The sequence below is a fragment of the Microtus oregoni genome, unplaced genomic scaffold (assembly GCF_018167655.1).
Source record: "Microtus oregoni isolate MIOR12 unplaced genomic scaffold, Mior012 000053F_ref0000044, whole genome shotgun sequence".
NCBI classification, from domain to species: domain Eukaryota; kingdom Metazoa; phylum Chordata; class Mammalia; order Rodentia; family Cricetidae; genus Microtus; species Microtus oregoni.
The window spans coordinates 14,736,949-14,756,747 of record NW_024543829.1 but is presented as its reverse complement, the minus strand read 5'-3'; the positions used below and the strand labels follow the sequence as shown (position 1 = coordinate 14,756,747).

Genomic DNA, 19,799 nt, shown 5'->3' with positions numbered 1-19,799 from the left:
GCATCTTAAGTTTATACTATCAAACATTTACTATTTATAAAACACAGCAATTAATTAATTTGGCACTTTCATTGCTTCTACATAATCTAAATTTTACACTTTATTTCATCCTTGTACATGTACCTTTTGGAATTCTTCCATGCAGGCTAGCCTTTCCTTCCAGTTGCTACTGTCTAGAAGCTGAATACAGGTTGGGGGAAGAACAGCTGAAGCCTTTTCTTCACATACTTCAATCTGCAAGATGGCAACATCATAATGAGAAACTATTTAAGGAACTAAATGGCACAAATATAAAAGTTACCCAGCCAAAATTAACTACTAGTACAGGTACACTATAGCATCTGAGTCTTCTTCCATAAAGAAAATTCTAGTCAAGAAAATATCTATCAGCAGCTAAAAGATAGCAATATACTGTATGTTAAAGAATTCAGCAATTCCCTCCACAGCTTTAACTTCCTATGGTTTCTACTGTGCAATACTCACCGAGAGCTCTGGCTCCACTATTTCTTTGGTCTCCAATACTTTCTTACTCTTTGTTCCAGTATTTGTTGAACCACCTGGTGCAGCTGTTTTGCCTTTCTTAGGTGGTCCACCAGCCTAAAAGAAAAATTTTAAACCATAAACCATTTAAAATTTTATAAAAGTAGTTTTTTACATTTCTTATTCCTTTTTATTTTATTTTTTATTTAAATAACATTTTTCATTTACTTACATACCAATGAGTTTCTCCTACCTCCTCTCCTCCATACCCCTCCCTTTTCTCATCTTAAAAATTTTATTGAAATGAGACCACCTCAAAAATAAACATTTTCATTGTCTATAGAATTTACCAAATGTCAAACACAGAAAAACCTAAAGATCATCCATGGACTATCTGGCTGATCTTCAGGTTGCATATTAAAAACCTCTAATTCAAAATGAGTTAATAAAACAAACAAAATAAAAATGATGAACTCGGGCCTGGTTGGAGAGATGGCTCAGTAGACACAAGCATTTGCTGTTCTTAGAGAATACTGGAGCTCAGTTCCAAGGAACCACATCAGATGGATAACTGCCTGAAACTCCAGCTACATGGGTTCTAAAGGCTGCTTCTGGCCTCCATGGATTGTCACCAATCCACATACAAAGTAAGTCTTTAAAAAAACAAACTAGAAGCTGGGCCGGGATGACATATGCCTTTAACCCCAGCACTAGGTAAGCAGAGGCAGAGGCAGGTACATCTCTGTAAGCTCTAGGCCAGTCAGTTTACATAGTTCCAAGACAGTCAGGGCTATGTAAAAAGACTCCATCTCAAAGAACAACAACAAATGAACTAGAATTATACTATATTTACAAATTAATTTGAGATTAACAATCTGATCTCTGATGCCTGTGATTCTATTTTTAAATTTTTAATATATACTATTTCTGATATGGGTGTGTGTACACTTCTTAGCACATACGTGGAAGTCAGATAACAACTTACAGGACTTGATTCTCTCCTTCCACCAAGGAATCTAAGGACTGACCTCAGGCTGTCAGTGTTAGTGGCAAACACCTTTGACCTGATGAGCCATTTGTCCAGCCGTACATATTTACTCTGGAGGTTGAGGGGAGCGTGAGACAGAACGGGATGGATGGACATACACTATATGAAGATCAGATGGAAACTTACAGAGTAAGTTCTCTCCTTCCATCACATAGGTCCTAGTGACCAGCTGATCAGCCCTGGTATTTACCTAATGATTTATCTCTATAACCTAAACTGTAAACTTAAAAATAGTTAAAATGTTTACCACAATAGGAAAAAAAAGACATAACTACTTTTATTTCTAGTCAGATTTTTAAAGAATAAAATTTTACATTAAAATTTTATATCTATCTATCTATCTATCTATCTATCTATCTATCTATCTACCTACCTATCGTGTGTGTGTGTGTGTGTGTGTGTGTGTGTGTGTTCATGTACTTGAGTTTTTTCTCTCCTTCCACCGTGTGGATACCAGAGACTGAATTCAAGTTATCAGGCTTGGAAATAAGCACCTTTATCCACTGAGTCACCTTGACAGCTTCCAGGCAGGTTTTAAAAGAGAAAAATGTACTTTAAGACATAATACTAAAAAGAGACATAATGCTATGTCGTTATTAAAAGCTGTTCTATTTGCAATGTGGTCAAGGAATCCATTTCTTAAATCATATTGGAAGAACAAATATGAAACCCAGGCTCCATCTTACTAAATTCTAATTTTTAAGCTATTTATTAGGCCAACTATAAGGTGGCACATATCTTTAATCCCAGCACTTGGGAGACTAAGGCACAACAAGTACTGTGATTTCAAGGCATGACTGGGCTACGCAGTAAGCCTCAGACCAGCATGGATTAGAGTAAGATCTTGTCACAAAAATCTATTAACCTTAGTAGTAGGTGCTTTTTTTAAAGGTCCTGGTTTGGGTACTGAAACATCCTTTGTGTCTTTGTCCCCTGCAGCTCCAGATGCAGCAGCCCTTCCTGGTATAGGCTTGGAGTCCTTCTTTTCAGCTGTAGAACCAGCTTTTTTACCATGAACCAGCTCTACTTTTTCTGAACATTCTTTGATCTAGATAGAGAAAGCAATACAAACGTTATTATGCTAAACAACTTTAAACACAGTCATTACATTATTACTTAGAAGTCATTAAACCACAACTATACATAAGAATTCAGAAAAAAAAATGGGCTGGAGAGATGGCTCAGCGGTTAAAAGCATTGCCTGCTCTTCCAAAGGTCCTGAGTTCAATTCCCAGCAACCACATGGTGGCTCACAGCCATCTGGAATGAGGTCTGGTGCCCTCTTCTGGCCTGCAGGCATACACACAGACAGAACATTGTATACATAATAAATAAATAATTATTTAAAAAAAAGAAAAAAAAAAGAATTCAGAAAAAAATTATGTATCTTTTTTTTGGAATTCTACTGTGACATTCTTGGCACTGCATATGACTTATGCTTTATTTCTTCACAAATTAAAATTATAAAAATACCTACAACAGACATAATTTTGATGAAAAACATTTGTATTTAGGAAAGTACATTTCTATATTACATCTTCTAAAGATTGGTTACTCAGCTTTAGCTGGGTTGTAATTTGAAAACTGTTTTTTTCTAATATTGTATCACCGCAGCTTAGATTGAAATTTCATCCAACAGAAGTTGCCTGAAAACTTTGTTCTGAGCTGTCATTAGAGAATAAAGTAATTCTGAGTTAATTATCAGTGTTTTCTTGTTTAGTAATACAGAAAAGACAAAATTGGTAACAAAAAATTTCCAGAGAGCACCCTCCAAAACTGATTTCAAATGCTTGCACATATTTGCAACATAAATTATTTTTCTTACAGAAACTGGCAATAAGAGTCAGACATAGTGGCACACACCTTTACTGCTAGCACTCAGGAGGCAGAAGCAAGTGGATCTTTGGTTTCAAGAACGGCACTGAGAACTCAAGAACAATGGCAATGGGTTTCTGATCCTACTGCACGTACTGGCTTTGTGGGAGCCTAGGAAGTTGGGATGCTCACCTTACTAGACCTGGATGGAGGTGGGTGGTCCTTGGACTTCCCACAGGTCAGGGAACCCTGATTGCTCTTCGGGCTGATGAGGGAGGGGGACTTGATCGGGGGAGGGGGAGGGAAATGGGAGGCGGTGGCGGGGAGGAGGCAGAAATCTTTAATAAATAAATAAATTAAAAAAATCACTAAAGGGGCTGGAGAGATGGCTCAGAGGTTAAGAGCACTGACTGCTCTTCCAGAGGTCCTGAGTTCAATTCCCAGCAACCACATGGTGGCTCACAGCCATCTATAATGAGATCTGGTGCCCTCTTCTGGCATGCAAGCATACATGGAAGGAATGTTGTATATATAATAAATCATTTAAAAAAATTTATAAAAAAAAAAATCACTAAAGGGCTGGAAAGATGGCTCAGCAGTTAAGAGCATTGCCTGCTCTTCCAAAGGTCCTGAGTTCAATTTCCAGCAACCACATGGTGGCTCACAGCCATCTATAATGAGATCTGGTGCCCTCTTCTGGCATGCAAGCATACATGGAAGGAATGTTGTATATATAATAAATCATTTAAAAAAATTTATAAAAAAAAAATCACTAAAGGGCTGGAAAGATGGCTCAGCAGTTAAGAGCATTGCCTGCTCTTCCAAAGGTCCTGAGTTCAATTTCCAGCAACCACATGGTGGCTCACAACCATCTGTAATGAGGTCTAGTGCCCTCTTCTGGCCTTCAGGCATACATGCTGACAGAATATTGTATACATAATAAATAAATAAATAAATAAATAAATAAATAAATGGGGGGGGGAGACCGGCATTGTCTACAGATTGAGTTCCAGGACAGTCAGGGCTATCAGAGATACTTCTGCTATAGAAAACTTTTATCTTTTATTAAGCTCATTATTTGATGACTCATATACATACATACACATACAGTGCATTCCAATTCCCGGAACACTTATCTACTCATAATTCTCTCATCCCTATTACTCACACCACCCTCTGTACAATTCAATCCTTTCCAACATTAATGCCTTTTTGTATCATTCTTTAACCCAGAGTTTAACCAGGGCCATCTGTGTGACCATGGGTATCGAACTATCCATTAATGCATGGTGTGCTGAACTGAAGACAATGTCTGCCCCTCCTCCAGAATCTGTCAGCAGCCAACAGTTCAACAGAGAGGTGTAGGTTTGCAAAAGGAAATGCAAAGAGATAACCTACCTTGTCAAGTTTGAGTTTGTCAACATCAGCTAAGAATGGGTTTACCGCTTTCTCACCAACCACCTTCAAGGCAGTACCCAATGCTTCAAATGCAGCATCTCTGACTTCAGGAGCAGAATCACTGATGTGCTATATAGAAGTAAAGGTATTTAATACAAAGAACTCTTGTCACTATTAATTTTATTCTAAACAATAGTTGCTGGGTAAGAATTTTCCCTTTACAACTTACTGAGGTTAAGTGTAGCTTTTCTTTTGCCAATTAACAGTTAATCTTTTACAATCCTTTCTAGGTTGAAGAGATCTCTAGTTAATCTATTTGCCAAGTAAATGTCATTTTTTTAATGTAAATAATTTTCTTTGATGTGTATGAGTGTTTCGATTGCCTGAATGTATGTGTATCATGTACATGTCTGGTGCCAACAGAGGTCAGAAGAGGGAGTTGGAGCACCTAGAACTAGAGTCACAGACAGTTGTGAACCACCATGTAGGTGCCAAAAACTAAACCTGGATTCTTTATAAGAGTAGTTCTTACCTGCTAAGTCATTTCTCCAGCCCCTGCAAATGCTTAAAAAAAAAAAATTACACACACACTAAATTTATTTGTGTGTGTATATATACATATTCATATGTATATGATGATAGCACATGTGGAGGTCAGATGACAACTTCATGGAGTTGGTCCTCTCCCTTTACCTTCAAAAGTGAACTGGGGATTTAATTCAGGATGCTTGCATGACCTCTGAACAGCCCATAAATGCTTTTTTTCTTTTTACTTTCTGTCTAAAATGCCCTACTCCCAATGACCCTTTGACACTTATACTTGGTTATCTTGTTGTCCTTCAAATGTAGAACATAATAGTTACAAAAATTAGGATTCAGAGTGTCTGCTCCTTAAAAGATCACAGTCTACATAAAGCCAAGCAGTCAATATACAACCAGTAGGAAAAAAGTACATAAACTGTCCCCCCAATTACCTTAAGCAGAGCAGCACAAAAGGGCTTTAGTAAACTCTTCGGCAAGGTAGAAGCAGTGCAATGACGGAAGCTTCTTGCAATAAAAAGTGATGTCTGTTGCTTGATGGTTGGATTTTTATTATCCATTACTGCTAAAACATCCTCACTGATGTTCTGTAGTGTGGTCTTAGGAAGAAAATGTCAATGAGCTCTCTTCAACTGTAGTGAAATCATTATCGTGGCAATATTTATTAAGACAAAACCATGAGTTTTATGTTATTAACTTACAGTGAGGAAGATTGCATCAATCGCCTCCTGCAGGGCTTGCACCACTTGAGGCTTCTTTTCTTTGAACTTTTCCAAAATTGTTGGTACAACCTGTAAGAGTGAACAGCAAGAATAATATTCTGACACATATGAATGAAGTACTGTTGGGGCTGGAAAGCTAGCTCAACAGTTAAGAGCACATGCTGACCCAGGTTTGGTTCCCAGTATCCACGTAATGGCTCACAATCATCCACTACTCCAGAACCATGAGATGCAATGCAATCTTTTGACCTTCACAGGCACCATGCACACATTTGGTATACAGATATACACAAAGGCAAAACACATATAATAAATTAATTTTAGAGAGCAAGAATGACTGAGTGTGGTGGTGTACGTCTTTATTCCAGCACTCAGGAAGCATAGGCAGGCAAATCTCTGTGAGTTGCAGGATAATCCTATCTGCCTCATAGTTCCAGGATAGCCTGGACTGTTACACAAAGAAGCCCTGTCTCAATCACCCCACCAAAAAAGAACAAAAACAAAAAACAAACAAACAAACAAAAACCAATAATGAAGCCGGGCGGTGGTGGCACATGCCTTTAATTCCTGCACTTAGGAAGCAGAGGCAGGTGAATCTCTGTGAGTTGGAGGACAGCATGGTCTACAAGAGCTAGTTCCAAGGAAATGCTGCAAAGCTACAGAGAAACCCTGTCTCGAAAAATCAAACCAAACAAACAAACAAAAAACCACCACCACCACCACCAACAAAGAAACCAAGAATTGACATATTGACACACATTATAGTATTGCTGGTCAAAACTGTCAAAATTAACCCAAGCAAAAGGAAAGCAGGTATGAATGACCACATATTCTTGTATTCTTGGTTCTATTTGTATGGAATATTCACCAAAGAAACAGGAAGTGTTCTTAACTGCCCTACCACATGTCAGAACAAATATTAGCTAATTTTAAAGAAAAAATTTTCAAATAAAGCCCAATGGAAACATCTTTAAGCTAAACAGTAAGTTAAATAGAACCACCAGTAACAACTCATATTTAGCAAATCAGTATCAATTTTAAAAGTACTTTTCTGCCAGGGGGCAGAAGGGGAGGCAGAGACAGGCAGACCTCTGTGAGTTCAAGGACAACCCTGAGCAAGTTTCAGAACAGCCAGGGATATACAAACAAACCCTGTGTTGAAACACCCCCTCACGCCGCCCCCCTGTGACACACACAAAGTAGTTTTCTATCTTGAAACGACTTTTAAAATACAAAAGTATAAAATATCCTAATAACTAACAGAAAATAAGTTTTCTGTTAGTTAAGCTGAGTGTGGTGGTACATGTCTTTAACCACTCAGAGGAAGGAGTGGCAGGCAGGTGACAATAAAACTGACAAATGCTCAGTCAGAATGGTTACTCATTCTAGCTAATTTAGACCAAATTTAGAGGCAACCAGTACTGGCCATAGTTAAGGAAAACATCTCAATTTATTAACTCTAATACTAAACTTGATTGGTATGTCACTTATACAAAGAAAATATATTGAACAAAATGCCTTCAGATTTCCTTAGAATAAATTGAGATATCGCTTAGTATAACCTGTACAAAATGTTTTAAGTAAGTTATCATTTATTTATTATCTACTTATTAACTTATTTATTGGTTTTTCAAGACAGGGTTTCTTTGTGTAGCCCTGGCTGTACAGGAACTTGCTCTCGAATTCAGAAAGATCTGCCTGCCCCTGCCTCCTGAATGCCAGGATTTTTAAATAGGAAAAAACTATGAAACATATTTCATGCATTACCTTTACTTACAGCTTTACTTTGCTTTCCCTACTCTCATTTTCATTGTGATTTGGGTTATTAAAAACTTGTTCTCTCGGGCTGGAGAGATGGCTCAGTGGTTAAGAGCATCGCCTGCTCTTCCAAAGGTCCTGAGTTCAATTCCCAGCAACCACATGGTGGCTCACAACCATCTGTAATGAGTTCTGTGCCCTCTTCTGGCCTGCAGGCAGAGTACTGAGAATACTGTATACATAATAAATAAATAAATCTTAAAAAAAAAAAAAAAACTTGTTCTCTCTTGAGTCAAAGTGGCTGGAAAGACAACCTAGGCCCTTACACATGCTATGATGTTCCTCTAACTAGGGGAGGCAGAGACAGGTCTAGTGAGTTATAATGCACAATCCTACAGTTTTACAATTTTATTTTAACTTAAGTACTATAGGCCAAATGTCTGATTTCTATATGAGTTACACTGAAGAGATATAAAATGCAGTGAGAAGCTTACCTTGTCCAATATATCAAGATCTCTACCAAAAGCTGTTTTAAAATATAAAATAAACTAGCCTACAATTTTTGGTAACTTTGCAAATTTATATCTAAAAGGAATGTTACTTACATGCCCTGCATATTGTCCAAATTTCTTCCTCAATCCAACAGCCAGGCCAGTAAGACATTTTGCTGCCAAAGCTACCAACATGACGTTGGTGTCCTTTCCAACAACCTGTAAAGGTAAAAAGAAAATAATCATAACCTGTAAACGGGTACTAGAAATGAAATGTATTCTCAAAAGAATTCTTGAAAGATACTATGCCAACAATTATCAGTTGATAATCATTTTTATTTCTTACAAAAGACGAAAATTTAATCTTTGATAATAATAAATTTGTAAGTCTCCACTATGTAGTAATATTTTTTGTTTTGTTTTCTTTTTTTGAAGAGAAAACGAAGGGAGAGAAGAAGAGAGGAAAAGAGAAGAGAAGAGGAGAGAAGAGAAGGGGGAGGGGAGGGGAGGGGAGGGAAGAAAAAGGAAAAGGAAAAGGAAAGAAAGGAAAGAGAGGGAAGGGAAAGAAGAGAAAGAGAAGAGAGAGAGAGAGAGAGAGACACACACACACTGACTGGGGATGTAGCTGGAAGTCTACTGTCATTACTTTGGAATAGGAAAACCACACAAACATTTCTGAAAGAAACAAAGTAATATCTCTGTAGTATTTTTTTTTTAAAGATTTATTTATTTATTTCTTATGTATACAACATTCTGCCTCCATGTCTGCCTGCACGCCAGAAAAGGGGGCCAGATCTCATTACAGATGGTTGTGAGCCACCATGTGGTTACTGCGAATTGAACTCAGAACCTCTGGAAGAGCAGCCAGTGCTCTTAACCGCTGAGCCATCTCTCCAGCCCTATCTCTGTACTATTTAAACCAAGGAAGCAAGAGTAGAGACTGCTGTAGGTACTAGCAAGCCCATGAGGACTCTAAATTGCAAACCCCATTGTAACCATTCCTGTAATGGAATTTCGGGCCTTGCAGCAACCATTTAGTCACATTAGTAATTGAGTTTTCCTTTCATTTCTCCTAGAAGACTCTCCTTCAGCAGTTTATATTACTTCCTTCCTAAAACCCCCAAACCTAACACTTATTTAAATTCATAGGTATACATCAATTCAGCAAAACTGTGTAATGAGTGGGCTCCTTCCTGGTAACAGTTTGCCATACATAGTAAATTGTCTAAGTTGGTGTTAAACTGCTGTCTTACTTTAAAGCGCCCACAAATCCTTCTTTAGTTTTCCAGTCATTTTCCCAGCAGAAGCAACTGCTTTGAATTTTACCCAGTCCCTTAATTCTATAAGCAGAATGCTTCATTCTTGAGTCTCTAAACCAAACAACCTCTAATAGACAACACTCATACCATACTAATAGTTGGCACTTATATTTCCTAAGGAGTAAAAAATTAAAAGATTAATGTTTATTAAAAACATGTTAGGTTCCACAATTTTGGAGACAATTTGTAATGCTTTTTAAACTTAATTTTCATCAGAATTGAATGAAGTAGGTATTATTAGCTTAATTTTGGAAATCTCAAAAATGAAATAGAGGTAAATTTGCTCTAGGTCACCAGTTAGTAAAAGTGTGGATTCAAATCTAGGTCTATACATGCCTCATAGGCATTGATATCATTATTATATTGCTCAATCTCAAAACCAGTATTATATGGCAACTCCATCCCCATCCCCCACCCCTCTTCCTTTGGAAGAACAAATGCTCTTAACCACTGAGCCATCTCTCCAGCCCCGAGGTAAGACTTCATTAGTGGCTTTGCTGCTTAGCTTTTCTGATCTTCATGTCAAACCCCATACCTGTCTCTGGGTTTTTATTATTCGTGCTACAATAAAGGACCCCCAACAAAATCAGGAACATATAAAATATGGAGAAAATATAATAAAATACTATAAATATAAAATCTTAATCTGAAGGTTGACAAAAATATGTTCATAAATTATTATAAGTCAGGTAACAACTCAAAAGACAGATTAATTATTTCAGCTAAGCATGGTGGCTCATAAAGATAATCTTAATATAATTTTATTACTCAGGAAACTGAGGCAAGAGGATCACCATGAGTGTGAAGCCAGCCTGGGCATGATCAGTTCCAGTACAGCAAGGGATACAGAGACACCTTAAAAAAAAAAAACAAAAAACAAAAACAAACAAACAAACAAACAAAAAAAAAAAACCGGGGGAGGGCACGACCTTGTTTTTAGAAATACCATACGGAATTTCAAAATGAGTACTTCTTCCCACATTGGGAATTACTTGATTTAGGTATCATAAAGAGAAGAAATTATCAATGGAAGGAAGAGGAATCAATGTGCATCTTAATCTTCTTCTATTTTACCACTCCTATTTTGCTGTCATTGTAAAGTTAACAATATGCATTCCAATTTGTATATTTGTATGTGTTCATAAAATCAAATGTAAAAATTTAAATGTTATAAATAACAACAATTTTATTTTATTTATTTATTTTTTTAATTTTTTTTTTTAGACTTTTCGAGACAGGGTTTCTTCGTAGCTTTTGGTTCCTGTCCTGGAACTAGCTCTTGTAGACCAGGCTGGCCTTGAACTCACAGAGATCCGCCTGCCTCTGCCTCCCAAGTGCTGGGATTAAAGGCGTGCGCCACTACCGCCCGGCAACAATTTTATTTTCATTCGTTTGCAGACTTTGACTATTCTCCCTATTCCCTTCATCTGAAGAAAAAAAAAGGATTTTGTTTTGTTTTTTTTGTCTCTAAAAAGCCATGTAGCTCTGGCTGTCGTGGAGCTTATTATATATATAGATCAGGCTGGCCTCAAACTCACACAGACCCACATGCCTCTGCCTCCTGAGTGCTGGGATTAAAGGCGTGCGCCACCATCACACCCAGCAGGAAAGTACTTTTTACTGCTATCTAAAGCATTTCACAAATTTTCCCATGTCTATGTAAATACAAATCCATGGGATGGGACTGTAGCTCACTGGTAGAGAATGCTCAACAAGACTCTGGGTTTGATACCCAGAAATACCAAAAGGAAAATATAAAGTTGAGAGAGAGAGAGAGAGAGAGAGGGGGGGGGGGGGGGGGCAGGCTGAGACTGAACTCTCTGGACAAACAGGGAGAGATTACATGTTTTACACAAACGGCCTATACTGTTAAGACATGAATGCTGAAGCTCCATGTTTTGAAATATGAAAAAACTGGAAGAAATTACATCTATATCCCAAGAATAGTCTTTCTTGAAAAGCTAATATCCTAACATGTAGATATCAATCACTATTAATAAGGAAATCAAAAGTATTTCGAGTGACATTCTGAGAATTAGAATACAGAGTAATAAAAAAGTACTGGCAAAAATTACAAGCTACCAGAACCTCATTTTTCCTTTCTCAGTGCCTTTTTTCTTTCCCACTCCTAGGATTCAGGTCTGTTGAACTCTTTTTTCCCCATAGGCAATTCCCTTTTAGTTATTTTTAGAAATCTGATAGCTAGGTACTGTGGTTCATGCCTTTAATCCCACCACTGGTGAGGCAGAAAGGTAGGTGGATCTATGTAGAGTTCAGGACAGCCTGGTCAACACAACAAGCTCCAGGACAGCCAAGGTTGCATAGTGAGACCCTGTCTCCTGAACAACCACCAACGAAATCAATTAATGAGATGTTTTCAAACAGAAGACAGAAAGTGAAAATGTGACAGGAGTGCCCCACATTTTGCCTAGCATTCTGATCTACTACAGTCTGGTATCATTCACTACTCGACACAGCTCATCTTAGAAAACTGTAAGACTTGGCTTTAGATCAGCAAGATTCTATTTTCTTTGATAGTAGAAGCTAACAATGCCACACTAAATACAGTGTTAAGATAAAACCAATTCCTCTAAAAGGACTATAAAGTTTTTAAATTATTAAAAGATAGAGACCTCTGATTAAAATATTATTACTAATATTCCTTAAATGGCAATATTTTGTGATTAAAAAGTAAGTTGTTTAAATGAAACAGAAGCCCACTGAATCACTGATGAAGAATTCCAGTGTTGTATCTGTTCAGACACCAATGCTGAAGCTCCTCCCATTTACCTTCTTTAATGCTTTGACTAAATCTGCATAATCGCCTGCTTCCAGCTTGGGGTTTTTCACTAGTACTTCTACAGACTCCAAGGCTTCTTTTCTCTCTTGCCATTTTTTTGCCTCCTGAAAAGAGAATATAAATCACTGAGGAACATAAAATAAGAATAGAATAAATGTCTTATACTCAGTTTAAAGACCTGAATTTTTGTTGTTTCAGAAACATTTTCTAAAGTCAACTAAAAAACAAAATGGCAAAAACATAGTTAATAAGGTCTATTTTGTTAATAAAATTTTCATTCACATGTAAAAATGTATTTATTTTATTGATTTTTTTTGTTTTTTTGTTTTTCAAGACAGAATTTCTCTGTGTTGCTTTGGAGCCTGTCCTGGAACTAGCTCTGGTAGACCAGGCTGGCCTCAAACTCACAGAGATCTGCCTGCCTCTGCCACCCGAGTGCTGGGATTAAAGGTGTGTGCCACTACCGCCTGGCGTGATTTTTTTGAGCCATACATTTTTTTCTGTTCCCCTCCCTTCTCCTCTCCTCTCCTCCTACCCTCTCCTATGGCCCTCATGCTCCAAATTTACTCAGGAGATCTTTTGTCCTTTTCTACTTCCCATGCAGATTAGATCCATGTATGTCTCTCTTAGGATTCTCATTGTTGTCTAGGTTCTTTGGGATTGTGAAATGTAGGCTGGTTTTCTTTGCTTTATGTCTAAAAGCCACTTATGAGTGAGTATATATGCTATTTGTCTTTCTGGGTCTGAGTTACCTCACTCAATATGATGTTTTCTAGATCCATCCATTTGCTGGCAAATTTCAAAATGTCATTATTTTTCTGCTGTGTAGTACTCCATTGTGTAAATGTACCACATTTTCCTTATCCATTCTTTGGTCTAGGGGCATTTAGGTTGTTTCCAGGTTACAAACAATGCTGCTAAGAACATAGCTAAGCACATGTCCTTGTGGTACAATTGAGCATCCTTCCTTTGGGTATATACCCAAAAGTTACCACTTGCTGGGTCTTGAGGTAGGTTTCCTAATTTTCTGAGAAGTCATCATACTGATATCCAAAGGGGCTATACCAGCTTGTACTCCCACCAGCAACAGAGGAGTGAACCCTTTATAAACCCCACACTTCTCCATCATAAGTTGTTGTCAGTGTTTTTGCCATTCTTATAGGTGTAAGATGGAATCTCAGAGTTGTTTAGGTTTGTATTTCTCTAATGGCTAAGGATGTTGAACATTTCCTTAAGTGTCTTTCAGCCATTTTAGATTCCTCTGTTGAGAGTTCTCTGTTTAGGTCTGTACTCCATTTTTTTTACTGGATTATGTGATGCTTGGGGCTGGAGAAGGACTAGAGGTGAAGAGCACTGACTGCTCATCCAGAAATTTTGCGTTCAATTTCCAGCAACCACATGGTGGCTCACAACCATCTGTAATAAGATCTGGTGCCCTCTTCTGTCCTGCAGGGATACAGCAGGCAAAATACTGTATATATATAATTAATAAATAAATCTTAAAAAAGATGATTCTTAAGGTGATTCTTATGGTGATAAATATTGAGACAATAGCATTATAGGAAGAAAGAACAGTACATGTTAAAGTTCAGAGTTAATCAAACAAAGAAACCAGTAGCCTATATGTTACCAGAAGAAATATAGCATGTCTAAAGTAAAAAATGACAATGATTAGACATGTGGCTGAAAGGTAAACTGAGGTAACAAGGTGCCAGACAAGAGAAAGAATGGCTACAGAATGAGTTCAGACATCATCTTAACACTCACTGAAGCTACTGAAGAATTTAGATTATGTTTCAATATGGGAAATTTTCCCCTTTTCAAAAATGGTATCTCTAATTACATTATAAAATTCAATGGAGAGAAGACAAGAGCAAATGGTAGTGACTAGGACAAGACTGGGCATACTTTTGTCTCTCTTGGGACAATGTTTGGAGACATTGATTGCCATGAATTTAGGGGATGTGGGATTCCTGACTGTAATGATGTCTAGTGTGCAAAAGTCACATATGCTTTTGACCCATCCTACAATGCATAAGACAGGCCCACCACCACAGTTTTCTGAAACAAACAAACAAACAAACAAAGTCAAGAAATCTGGGTTAAAGGTAACCTTTAACTTGTAGGGGTCACTTCTCTCTTTCTACTCAGGTTATCAGGCTTAGGAGCAAATACCTTTATGTGTTGAGCCATCTGTCCACTCAAAAGAGATGAACATAGGAGATACTTAAAGATAAAACCACAGAATAAATGAGCGAAAAGTTGTAAACATTGTTTTGATGTTTGGTAAGACATGTTGTTTTGTTTTTAAATGCCATAATATGATTGCATATAGAAAATAGTAAGAGAAGAAAGAAAAGGAAGCCACTAAGTTACTCTACTAGAAAGAAGTAGGGAGGTATACCAAGCAAGGGCTCAGAAGAACATTCTCTAATTTTACCTAAGTTATTATTTAAGAAATAAAATAAAGAAATTTAAGCATTACTTACAATTTTGTCATAAAAGTCTTTGGGAAGTTTGGAAAGGATCTCTACTGCTTCCAAAAGCTCATAAGCATCTATCTGTGGTGCCTCATCACCATCATCACCACCTTTGAAGAGAAAACAAAATAGAACTTAAAAACTTTTTTTTTTGAGATGGGGAAATGACTCAGTGGGCAAAAGCATTTGCTGTATCAGCTTGATGACCTGAGCCAGACTCAGTCCTACAAGCACCTGTAATCTCAGCACCTACAGGGAGATGGAAGGCTGAGATACGAGAAGCTCATGGGCCACTTGCCTGGCTGAAGAGATTGAGCCTTAAAACCAGGTAGGCTCCTGGCTCAGCAGTTTAGAGTGCTTGCTGCTTTTGCTGTGGACCCAAGTTCAGTTCCCTACACCCACAGTGGGTAGATCATAACTGACTTTAAGTTCCATTTCATAAAATCTGACAACTATTTCTGGTACCAACACACATGTGGCATATACTTTCAGGGACAGACAGACAGATAGACACACAACAAAAACTAAAGTAATTTAAAAATAGTAACTTTTTTTAAAAAAAAGTGGAAAGGTGAAGACCAATAACTGAAGGTTGTCTTCTAGCCTCTATTCATGTACTGTCATATATGAGTACCCACCCGCGCTCTCTCTCTCTCTCTCTCTCTCTCTCTGACAGACAGACAGACACACCAAAATAAAATAGTCTTATTTACCAGTTACCTTTTCATATCTCTGATAAGTTTTTTTAAAATTTATTTCATACATATGACTGTTTTGCCTGAATAGATGTCGGTGCACTATGTGCATATGTGCATGCAATGCCCAAGGAGGACAAGAGAGGGTTAGATTCCCTGGAAAAGGAAGTATAGATGGGTTGAGTCACCATGGGAGTGATGAGAATCAAACCTGGGTCCTCTCAAAGAGCAGTAAATGCTCTTGATCACTGGCTGATCCATCTCATCTCCCACGATGAAATTGTTATAGAAAAGAGACTAGAGTTATTCAGTAGCACAAATGACTCAGATTTTATTAAAAGCGGTTCTCTAAGAGATGCCTAGTGAATATGATTTGTTGTGGCAGCAATAATTCTCACTCATTCTCATAGAGACTGTGTTAAAACTGTCTCACCTCCCTCTGCATCTCCGCCAGCCGACTGCTGCTGTTCCAGTTTAGCTTCTAGTTCTTGTTGGGAACGGAGAAACCGACTTGGTTTAGGAGCACCCGTTGGCAGCTTGACCCATTCTTCTTCTAATTCTTTCAACTGCAAGCATTAACAAAGTATCTTAAGGTTTTTAAATTTATATCCCACTGTTAGAGAACATAATGCTTGTACTTACTTACTGATATATTAGAACTCACTTGCTGTTTACACGGAACTAATAGGGAAACTAATAAAAGACAAATAGAAGCTGTATTTTGTAACATAAGTCAAATCAACTGACATTACCACACTGAAGATTTATGTCTAAGCACTAAAAATAAAAATCCTTTTTTAAAAAAAATTTCTTTTTTAAGTATGAGTGTTTTGCCTTCAAGCATGCAAGTGTACTTCTTTGTGTGTCTGGTGCGTGCAGAGGCCAGAAGGTCACCTGGAACTAGAGTCACAAAGAATTTTAAACAGCTATGTAGGGGTTAACTCTGCAAGAGCTGCAAATGCCCTTAACCTCTGAAACATCTCCTTAGCTCCCCAAATCTATTATTTTAAGACACTATCACTAGTTTACAAATTCAAATATGCTATATTATCAAAAGAGCTCAAAAACTAACTATGTGATAGAACTTTTTCATCCAGATACGGGAGCCCTGCTCCTCCACAGAACCATACAGGGATCTTTTTTTTTTTTTTTTTTTTTTTTTTTTTCCCCGAGACAGGGTTTCTCTGTGGTTTTGGAGCCTGTCCTGGAACTAGCTCTTGTAGACCAGAGCTGGTCTCGAACTCACAGAGATCCGCCTGCCTCTGCCTCCTGAGTGCTGGGATTAAAGGCGTGCGCCACCACTGCCCGGCTTACAGGGATCTTCTAAACTGCTATAGGCTAATGCTAGTAGACTGGGGTCCAAGGGCAGAAATGTTTCATAACACCTGAATAAAACAAACCTAGTTTTGTTTAATATGCACAAGACTCAGGACTTGCTCCCTAGCAGAGAGACAGAGAAATAGACAGTAACAGCAAAAGTCTATGCTCAGGAATTTAACTTATTTAAATCTTAAAAATAAAAAATAAGTATGTGTAAGGATAGAATATTAACAATTACAAAGTATTTCTATATTACCCTTATGCAAAAATGACCAAAGAAATCTGTGCCTTACCTGGACAGAATTTATATTTTGTAATGGGTGTCTCAGGGCATCTCGAATCCATCGATAAATCTCTACAGCAATTAGTTTGGCTTCATCCCGTACAGCCTTGTCTCGAGATTCAAACAGTTTTGGCAATACTTTAATAATTGGCTTAAGTAAGATGATTTTGGAACCAAATTCACTGCAAGTGAAAAATTTGGGGAAAAACTGTCAACATGTCATGTTTCATTGAGCATGTACAGCTCCAAATCATATATGGCACCCACTGTGGTGACAAACGTCTGCAGTCCCAGCTCAGGAGGTAGAGAAAGGGTCTCTGTGAGTTCAAGGCCAGCCTGGTCTATATGGTGAGTTCTAAGACAGCCAGGGTTATATAAAGAGATCCTGTCTCAAAACAAATCAATCACATTTTAATAGGTTAAATTATCCTTAAGGTAACAAATGGGATTCACAGCCAGCCAGCCATCTATCTATCTATCTATCCATCCATATCTACATATACAAAGAATATTTAGCTATCATTCTTAAGATTATTTTGTGTCTAGAGCAAAAAATACTAACATTTTTCAAATCAATTTTCTAATAACCAAAGATAGGCTTGAGTTATAGCAATGAATATATCTCATTACTGATTTTTCAACTAACATAATGTACCTCTGTAGTGGTTTGAATGAGAAAGGCCAAACAGAAAGTGAGTCACTGGGGGTGGGCTTTGACACCAGGTTCCCTCCCCAAATCTCTCTCCATGCCTGCCCTGCTCCCCATCATGAAGATCATGGACTCACCATTTAAAAATATAAGCAAGCTCCCATTTAATGCTTTCTTTTACAAGTTGATTTGGTCATGGTGTCTCTTCACAATAACAGCAAAGTAACTAAAACAACCCTGTATCCATTTAACTCTTTCTTCTCCCCACCCCATGGGAAATGTTTGCATTCTGACTTTTGACCAATATTAGTGTTGAGATTGAGTGTTGCTAGCCTCAAACTCATGATCTTCCCATCTCAGCTTCCAAATGCTATGACTACAGATGTATACCAACATACTCAGTTCTAATATTAGCTTTCTGGTTTGTTCTATGTGCTTGTTTTTTTCATTTTTGGTTTATCAAGACAGGGCTTCTCTATGTAATAGCCCTAGCAGTAACTCCCTCTGTAAACCAGGCCGGCCTTGAACTCACAGCCATCCACCTGCCTCTCACTCCCAAATACTTCAATTAAAGATGTGTAAACCACCCGGCCTGATCTTATTCTTAACACTTACGAATAGCAAATTCTGGAACAGGAAGGATTCAGTTATAAAATATTGAATTTCAGAATGAGTAATAGGATTCAAATATATTTGGGTCTTTCACTCATTTAGTTTTAAAAAAGATTCTCACTCTGAAGCCTAGGGCACTTTTGGTGATTCTCCTGTCATAGTATCCCAAGTGCTAAGACTTCAGGTGATAGTACCTACTATAATTAGTTAAAATATACTATTAACTTGTATGTAATATATCTCACTTGCACAAATGTAATAAAATTGCTCAGCAATATATATTACAGCATACTACAGATTAAAATGTTAAATTCTTTCCCCAGAAAGGGATTTTCAAAAAGGTATCATCATATAGAAGTAAGAGACTTGGTCAGTCGTCCTCATCAGCGTAGACCATGAAACCCAACATGAACAAGTTCAATACAATCACCATATACAAGTTGCCCATGAATGCTTCAGCATTGCCAGGGCATAAATGCCAATGTCATCATTATTTAGATAGCATAACCAGGAAAAAAATGGTGAGTCTATTTATTTTCTCTAAAATGGACTTTAAAAATCATGTGTGGTGGGTCACACCTGTAATCACATATTAATAGGAAAATCAAGAATCTGAGGCCAAGCCGGGTGGTGGTGGCGCACGCCTGTAATCCCAGCACTTGGGAGGCAGAGACAGGCGGATCTCTGTGAGTTCGAGGCCAGCCTGGTCTACCAAGGGAGTTCCAGGACAGGCTCCAAAGCTACAGAGAAACCCTGTCTCGAAAAACCAAAAAAAAAAAAAAAAAAAAAAAAAAAGAATCTGAGGCTAGCTTGGGCTACATAGAAATTTCTAGGCCAGTTTGGACTAAACAGTGAGACTGTTTCAAAGTAGAGAACAAAATGAACAAAATAAAAAGTACTCTTTCAGATCTATTTTATTTTTATGTGTATGAGTGTTTTGCCTGCATGTATAATTTGTACCATGTGTGTGTCTAATGCCTAAGGATGTGAGAAGAGTGTCAGATTTCCTAGGACTGGAATTATGGATATCTGTAAGATACCATGTCGGTGCTGGGAACTGAACCTAGTCATCTGCTCGAGGACCAAGTTCTCTTCACCGCTGAGCCATTTCTCTAGCCCCACACCCACAAATAAAGGAACACAACTACTTCATATTATTAGAAAAATAACATTTTTATCTTAGTTTAGCTGACCTACAAGACTAAAGGACAGATGAGAAATTATAGTGCTCTTAAATCACTTTTTTTTTTGAGAATTATTTAACTAGGTGCCTGAAGAACTAATACTCAAGATATCTTACATATTCCTAAAGTACAGACAACAAAAGGCAGATGCTTTCTTACATTACTATTTCTGTGTTTTTTTTAAATATTTATTTATTCATTATGG

At 37.6% G+C, this 19,799-nt stretch overlaps 1 protein-coding gene across 2 annotated transcripts in view; it reads right to left on the bottom strand.

Moving 5' to 3' along the window:
• Positions 1–19,799, bottom strand: part of Ckap5 (cytoskeleton associated protein 5) — a 96,340-nt gene that overhangs the window by 41,729 nt on the left and 34,812 nt on the right. For both annotated transcript variants that reach the window (XM_041637594.1, XM_041637595.1), the window contains exons 5-15: positions 17,160–17,331; positions 15,980–16,112; positions 14,861–14,961; positions 12,362–12,475; positions 8,367–8,471; positions 5,983–6,072; positions 5,716–5,880; positions 4,742–4,870; positions 2,394–2,576; positions 484–597; positions 124–234 (exon numbers count right to left, since the gene is read on the bottom strand). In XM_041637594.1, coding sequence (XP_041493528.1) covers positions 124–234; positions 484–597; positions 2,394–2,576; positions 4,742–4,870; positions 5,716–5,880; positions 5,983–6,072; positions 8,367–8,471; positions 12,362–12,475; positions 14,861–14,961; positions 15,980–16,112; positions 17,160–17,331 — 1,417 coding nt within the window. The remainder of the gene's footprint in view (positions 1–123; positions 235–483; positions 598–2,393; positions 2,577–4,741; positions 4,871–5,715; positions 5,881–5,982; positions 6,073–8,366; positions 8,472–12,361; positions 12,476–14,860; positions 14,962–15,979; positions 16,113–17,159; positions 17,332–19,799) is intronic.